We start from the raw sequence: 8,152 nt of genomic DNA, 5'->3' as shown, positions 1-8,152 counted from the left end.
GGAAATGGAGATCGGGCAGTGATTTGGTTTGGGTATTGGTGGGTGTAAGAGGTTGTGTCCTATGGCCAACAGGGCATAGCTTGGTTACACTTTTTCCCTGTCTGTGTCGGTTAAGGACCGACCGTTGCATTGGGTTCTAGGCAAGTCATAGACTTATTATCCCGAGCACATACTTGGGTATGGGCGTAGGGAAGGCTTGTTGCGCCCTTGTCATGGGTTCCGACTCTTTCTGGACCGACTGATTAGAGGCGGGGATGGTGGAGGTCTAAGCACCGCACTGAGTCTAGGACTCAGGAGCGGGGGCTTGGAGTCCAAGTTTGGACGGGGACTTGGACCCCATGACAAAAGAGTGATGGGCTAGTCCTGCTTGTGCCTTGGGTACAAGCAGGGCATGTGTTTTGGGGTACCCAGCTGGGCACATTGATTCGTTAATCACCGGCGTTCCGGTATGGCTTGTCTATAGTCTAGCACCGTAGTAAGAACTAAAAGATGAAATGTGATAAAATGGAACTATTTGCTCAACTTTTGCTTGAAAGTAGAACATGTGCTTACATAGAATGGCTAGATAATGAATTAATCATGACTGCTAATAATAACATAAATAAGGATTCACTATTAGTGTTGCTTTCCGTAAAAAGGAAACCCAGCAAACCATGAAGCTTATCATATCCCTTGGAGTCAGGAAATTATTCCCGCTAGTTAGATAAGTCTTGCGAGTACATTGTGTACTCAGGGTTTATTTACCCCTATTGCAGGTGCAGCTTGAGGAGTAGCCGTTTTGTGAAGGATTCTTCTGGTGGGCACAGATGTATCCTTGTATATTATCGATAGATGTTTCTTTTCATTCCGCTGTTAAATTTTCGCACTCTGAACTTGGTACTGTAATAATATATTTTCTGAGAACTCTGGATGTATGAAATGGACTAAGTAATGTAAACTCGTACTCATTATTGGATCCTACGGGAAAAATGTGGATTATTCGGGCTCTCCCTTGGGGTGTGCTAGACGGAATCCGCCTGATGTAGCTCGCTCTCGGGGTGCTTAGTGTCTAGTGGTAGACGAGCGCCTCCGTAAGTGCGTTATTTCGGGCGGTTCTACCACACTACGCGTGTCTGTGCATGACTACTACTGCTACAAGTTTCAGGTGCATCCAGGAATATTTAACCCCATACTATACGGCAAGCGTCTGTTCCAACAGTTTGTAGTTGTCACGTACATCAAGATCGAGAGTTCTCGATTAGATTATATACGCAACCACCAAGAAGATATTAGGGTTGACCTCTACCAAGGATTGGTTGATAGCCTATATGCTGGTGAAGGTAGAGCAGAAGCTATTGGAAAGCAGACAGTGATGCCTTCATCGTTTATTGGAGGCCAACGTGACATCAGGCGTCGGTACATGGATGCCATGGCTCTGGTATAGAGGTTTGGTAAACCAAACTTCTTCCTCACTATGACATGTAACCCAAACTGGATGACATCAAGCGCAAACTCTACCCTGGGTAGACGCCACAGGATCGTCTAGATCTCATTGTTTGGGTCTTTAGAGCAAAACTACAAGAGTTGAAGGATAGGCTACTAAAAAAGGATATCCTTGGAAAGATCTGAGCACATGTTTATGTTGTGGAGTTCTAGAAAAGGGATCTACCGCATGCACATTTTTTGCTAATCATGGATAGGAAGTACAAGATCCCGTGTCCAGAGCAGTATGATCGCCTCATCTCAGCTGACCTCCTGAACAAGAAGTACCCAGTCTTGTACAAGATGGTTACCAAACATATGATGCATGGCCCTTGCGGAGTGCTTAATCGCGATTGTCCATGCACAAAGGGTCATGATTCCTGCAAGAACCGTTATCCTAGACCTTTCTATGATGTCATAGTACAGGGCAAGGATTCATATCCAGTTTACAGACGGCGTGAAGATGGCCGAATAGAAAAAGTTTACGGACATGAGCTTGATAATAGATGGGTCGTGCCTTACAACCCGTATCTCCTCCATCTGTTCAACTGCCACATCAATGTTGATTCATGTGGGAGCATCAAGGCAGTCAAGTATTTGTTTAAGTACATTTACAAGGGTCATGACCGGGCGTCTATGGCTATGAGAGAGGATAAATAGGAGGATAGTGAAGGGAACGTTGATGAGATCAAGCAGTACAAAGATGCTAGATGGGTAACCCCCCTAGAAGCCTTGTGGAGGATATATGGGTTTGATTTGAGTGATAGGTACCCTGTCGTTTTGTCCTTACAGCTACATCTTCTAGACATGCACATGGTGTCATTTCACCGGCGCTAGGGGATTCGATGAGTGCTTGATCGTCCAAGTGCTGACAAGTCAATGCTTACAACGTACTTCGAGAAGAACAGGACAGATGGAACAGCTCAAGGTATATTGTACCAAGACTTTCCTGAGTTCTATACATGGCAAGCATAGGGCAAAGTTTGGCAAAATAGGGTACGTCATGACACATTATGACAGATTGGAAGAATCATGTCTACCAATCCAGCCGAGGGGGAGCGTTACTATCTTAGGGTTCTCCTGAACCAAGTGGCAAGTGCAACCTCCTTTGAGTGTCTAAGGACTGTGGAATGCAAAATCCTACCGACCTTTCGTGAAGTTGCAGAAAGAATGGGCCTAATCAAAGAGGACAACACATTAAACGAGAGCCTTGTTGAGGCAACCGATTGGATGATGACATATGCGCTACGAAGGCTCTTTGCAACAATATTGGTATTTTGTGAGCCCAGTGATGTGTTTGGACTATGGGAGAAACACAAGGGGGCAATGTCGGAGGACTACAAATGTAATAATCAATCCACCTTCATGGTGGAGCAGATGGTCCTCATAGATATTCGAAAATTGCTACAATCAATGCCACTTGCTGATATCGACGACACATATGATGCCTCGTGTGATATTCCTAGAGAGATTTTTGAGGAGACTAGCATTGAGGCTAACGAGGATGATGTGGCTCTATCAGACACCCTTAATGAGGAGCAGCGGGCTGCATACGATGAGATTATGTCCTTGGTTGATATCAAACACGGGGGTCTCATCTTTGTAGATGGTCCTGGCGGGACCGGAAAGACTTATCTATATAGAGCACTTCTCGCTACTATACGTAGTCAGAAAAAGATTGATGTGGCAACAGCTACATCTAGTGTCGCAGCCTCAATAATGTCTGGTGGTAGAACCGCCCACTCGCGCTTCAAGATTCCCCTCACCATTGATAATGGGGCTTTTTGCACCTTCATGAAACAAAGTGGTACTGCCAAGCTGCTTCGAGCATCATCTCTCATTATTTGGGACGAGGCTAGCATGACAAAGAGGCAGTCTGTCGAGGCGCTGGACAACAGTCTCCATGATATAATGGACCAACCAGAGCTGCCGTTCGGAGGGAAGACTATGGTGTTCAGTGGAGATTTCAGATAGGTTCTTCTCGTTGTTCAGAGAGGGTCGAGGGCTCAGGTGGTCGATGCCTCGCTGTAGATGTCGTACCTTTGGGATTCCATGCGACATCTAAAACTGGTGCGCAACATGAGGGCAAAGAGTGACCCATGGTTTGCAGAATACTTGTTGCGTGTCGGTGGAGGATCTAAAGAGGCGACTGTTGATGATGAAATCTATCTTCCTCATGATATAAGCATACCACACACCAGGGAAGATAGTGATCTTGATACTCTAATTGACTGCATATTCCCTAATCTCAATGCGAATATGTCAAGCAAAGATTATATCACTTCTCGAGCGATCTTATCTACGTGGAACGACTAGGTTGATATGATTAATATTAAGATGATAGGTCATTTCCACGGGGATGAGATGGTGTACCATAGCTTTGACTGTGCGGTGGATGATCCGCACAACTACTACCCTGAGGAATTCCTTAACACTTTGACACCCAATGGTCTACCTCCACATGTGTTGAAGCTGAAGATTGGTTGTCCGGTCATATTGCTTAGGAACATTGACCCTGCGAACGGACTTTGTACTGGTACCAAGCTTATCATACAGGGGTTCCAAAAGAATACCATAGACGCAGAAATTGTGTTAGGACAACATGCTGGAAAGCGGGGTTTTCTGCCTCGTATACCCTTATGCCCGTCAGACGATGAGATGTTCCCTTTCCAATTTAAGCGAAAGTAGTTCCCTATTCGGCTCAGCTTCGCGATGACCGTTAACAAGGCGCAGAGCCAGACTATCCCTAAAGTCGGGGTATACTTGCCGGAACTAGTGTTCTCGCATGGCCAATTGTATGTGGCGCTATCAAGAGCTACTGCAAGATCGAATATTAGGATCCTAACCATGTGTTGAGAAGGACGTGAACAAGGGGAAAGGAAAAGGGAACGGGAAGAAGAAACCGACAAAGAATATATTCACAAAGAATATCATATATAAAGATGTTCTAACTCCATAAAAGAGGTAATGCATGCACGTCAATACATATTTTTTTAGATAATCAATAGTACTTTAACTTTAAAAACTAACAAACAACAAATATGCAGGATACTTCTAACTACAGCGTGAGCCATCTGCATGCTTCAGCTACAAGAAGTCAGACGCCGCATCTTGGACTTGAAAATCTTTTAGAACATCTTTGATTGATGACCAGCTACAGCATGGTGCCCATGCAAAGCACATTCTCCTGGTCGAACTATTGAGAGATTAGATTCTTAATTGTATAATATATTGTAAAACATGTATTATGAAACACAAACTTGTTATAATTAAGGTGAATGCTCGTGTGTTGCAATAGAAAAAAAACGGATAACATGTATACTGACGAAAAAAAGTCATTCCAACAGCTGCGGCTACCTTAGTGAGTACACGTATTACTGCTGGTGCATGTGAGCATGCTTCGTGAATCTCTATTGATATACAAAGGAAATTCAAGACAAATTTTAATTCCTAAAGAAGTACACGCTTGTCTTTCATGTATCGTAGGTATGAAGTGATGCGATAGGTTCTTACACAATTGAAGTTGATGTTTTAGTTTCGCATTCAAATTTAGAGTTATATTTTAACTATCTATCTTTTTTAAAGATTTATGTAATATTGATTGGAACATCACGATTGTAGTATTTATTTTAGATTATAGTATAACATATGCTTATACATATATTATTGTAGTATTATGTGTTCCCGTTGCATTGTACGGGCATTTACCTAGTATTAGTAAAGATAAAGAAGAAAGCCTGGACTGGACTTTAAGATTGCAAATTGAACTTTTGGAATAGTGACTACTCATCACCCGTTGATAATTGATACAGTTATCATCCACTTTTTGAGCCAATCATAATTGAACACGTCATCTGTAGAGCAGGGGGACCAACCACTCAGTTAGATCTCAAAAGAAGCATCGGTCACCCCTCACGCCCGAACACGCTCCTGTTCCCGTTCGCCAGTCGCCAATTTCCCGTGCCGGAGCATGAACGCACAACGGCACAAGGCACCAGCCAGCCTTTTCACGCGGGTGGCGCGGCGCGAGACGGCATGAACAGCACACGCAAGCTTGAGCGGCGGGAGCCAAGGCCGGCCTGCCAGCCAGGCCGAGATCTCATGCCCGCTGCAGACTGAAAACATAAATATCCACGTGGTCCATTTGGATTCTCTGACCACACACTGAAAATAGAAGACGAAGATGACTGCAGACTGAAAATTAAAAGTGACATACAAATACAAATGGGACACAATAACAGATGAAATTAAGCCCACAATACACAAACGGCAACCAACTAACGGTGGATGAAAACACAAATATCCATCACCCGGATGATGGATAGAAATTCCGCTTGGAATATGCACTCTGTGAATGCAGAGTTTTTGGAAGTTAATTAGTTCGTTTTGAAACACGGCGAAGAAATCCACTTCGGGCTGGACTAGGTTCGGACCAGGCCAACAAAAGCAGTTATTTTTGGGCCTACTACATTCTACACCCAAACGAGGCAAGGGCAGGCTGGGCCCAGCCTGGTGGGCCGCCCTGTCATTTAAAAAAAAACCAGACAAGATTTGCTCAAGTGTAAACAAGACTGACACTTTTTGTTGCATGAGAGAGACTTCACACCGGAGCATTGGGCATCAATTCAATTTGTACCCACCAAATAGTGTCTTGATTTTTGCTCAAAACAATATTGTTCTTGATTTTTGTTCAGGTTTAGTCAGCCTAATATATGTGATGGTGGGGGCCAAGCTTTGACGGCTGGGATTGCCATGGGTATTGGGTAGTTGCACGTCCTGACTCACATTTTAGGTCGTGCTTAGACCGGCACAATATGAAAATAGCACGTAGCTACAAAACTACAATGCAATTTTCTAGTATTTATTATACTATCTCTAATCTAGGGATGACAGTGAGACAATTTTGGGTCAGGCCCCATGGATTTTGGATCTAGCAGGTGTGGGTACTGGGATATCGGAGTCATGGATCCAAAGTTTATTGGGTTCGGTTTTGGGTTTTGGGTTCCACCCATGGATTCTCAATAAAGGCCCATAATAGATCATTTTGAATCAAAACTTATTATATCTTTTTATTAATAAATTGTTTATAAGTTGAGTCGTGGAAATTTGTGTCCTTTGTTGGCTCTTGCTTCTTGCTTTTATATATATATATATATATATATATATATATATACTACCATGTAGCTGGCTACAAAATAACTTATTCTGTAGCCACTTTGAGTTACGATAATTACTATGTTAATTTATGAGATTATAGTAACTCCTTACTAAGTGATTTACTATAACGTTATGGTAAATATCTCCATGTGTTATAGTAACCCAACTATCGTAAATATGTATTGACATTATCGTAAATTAGTATATAAAATTATCGTAAATAGAGGTGGCTACAGAATAACTTATTTTTGTAGCCGGCTACTATATATATATATATATATATATATATATATATATATTATTTACTATAAACTTAGTCAAAATTAAACTAGTTTGACAAGCACGTTTCTCATGATTGCATTCATTTGGAGACGGAGGGAGTACTTCATAGGTGGATGAAGCCATCTTCAATTACAACAGAGGAAAGCATGCAAAATGAATGTACTAAAAAAGTTAAAGTGACTTATAATTTGAAACGAATGGAGTAGAAGGTTTTTTCTAGAAAAATAAGTATTGACCAATCAAACCAGCGTTTGCTATTGGACCCTTTAAAGATAGGCTTGCTCTCCTAGCTCTGCTTTCCTCCTCTCCAAGCAAGCAAGGTGACATATATCGCAACCGTCTCTACTGCACTGCACCAATAATTACTCACGTCTCTCTACTCTTCATCCCATAGCTTCAGCAAGTGCGGAATCTCTCTTGGTCTTCAACCTCACCAATCTTCCATCCTGGCGTCGGTATGGATCTTGTGGCCGGGGCAGTGGGCAGCATCATCGGCAAGCTCGGCGAGCTGCTGCAGGCGTACACACACATGTACTGTTTTGTAGCTGGCCACCGAATAAGTTATTCTGTGGCCACTTTGAGTTACGATAATTACTATACTAATTTACGAGATTATGGTAACTCCCTCATAAGTGATTTAGTATAACATTATGGTAAGTATCATCTTGAATTATAGTAACCCATGTATTGTAAATGTGTATTGTTATTATCGTAAATTAGTACAAATATTATCGTAAATCAAGGTGGCTATAGAATATAAGTTATTCTGTGCCTTACCGTGCATATATATATATATATATATATATGTGTGTGTGTGTGTGTTGCCAAAATTCTATGTTGCACTTATTATATTGCCATACAATGTTTAGGTTTCGGGACGGCTATTGGAGATCCACCGGGTTTGGTGGTGGGGTGGAATATTATCCAAAACGGTGTTTGAGGTGGTTTTGGGTTTTGAGTTCGGGTGTCAAGTGGGTGTGTAGGGAGACTAAACCCAACCTGACATCCGTCCGGTTGCCGTCCTTGCTCTCATCTAATTATAATTCTTGAATGGATATAAAAATTATTAGAACTTTCATGAAAAATCTACGAGCAAAATATATTTTGTGTGTCATGAGCTGACAAATAAAACTAATAAAGATATTTTGAGAGTTGAACTTAGGCCAACATGAGACAAAAACGTGCCGCGAGCCGTTCTCGGATCAAAGCAAAGACTTGTCATGTCTCACGTGTCTAGAGGTCTCGATTCGAA

General features: G+C 42.2%; 1 protein-coding gene and 1 pseudogene across 1 annotated transcript; both read left to right on the top strand.

The window, feature by feature from the left end:
• The first annotated feature begins 2,787 nt into the window (after window positions 1-2,787).
• Window positions 2,788-3,435, top strand: LOC136488701 (uncharacterized). The gene has a single exon (XM_066485540.1). It carries the CDS (start codon window positions 2,788-2,790, stop codon window positions 3,433-3,435), a length of 648 nt encoding a protein of 215 aa, XP_066341637.1.
• Window positions 3,436-3,492: 57 nt separating this feature from the next.
• On the top strand, window positions 3,493-4,401 carry LOC136488700 (uncharacterized; annotated as a pseudogene).
• The last annotated feature ends 3,751 nt before the right edge of the window (window positions 4,402-8,152 follow it).

This window comes from Miscanthus floridulus, chromosome 10, assembly GCF_019320115.1.
Source record: "Miscanthus floridulus cultivar M001 chromosome 10, ASM1932011v1, whole genome shotgun sequence".
NCBI lineage: Eukaryota > Viridiplantae > Streptophyta > Magnoliopsida > Poales > Poaceae > Miscanthus > Miscanthus floridulus.
Note: the sequence above shows the minus strand (reverse complement) of the source record. Positions and strands in the feature narration are given on the sequence as shown.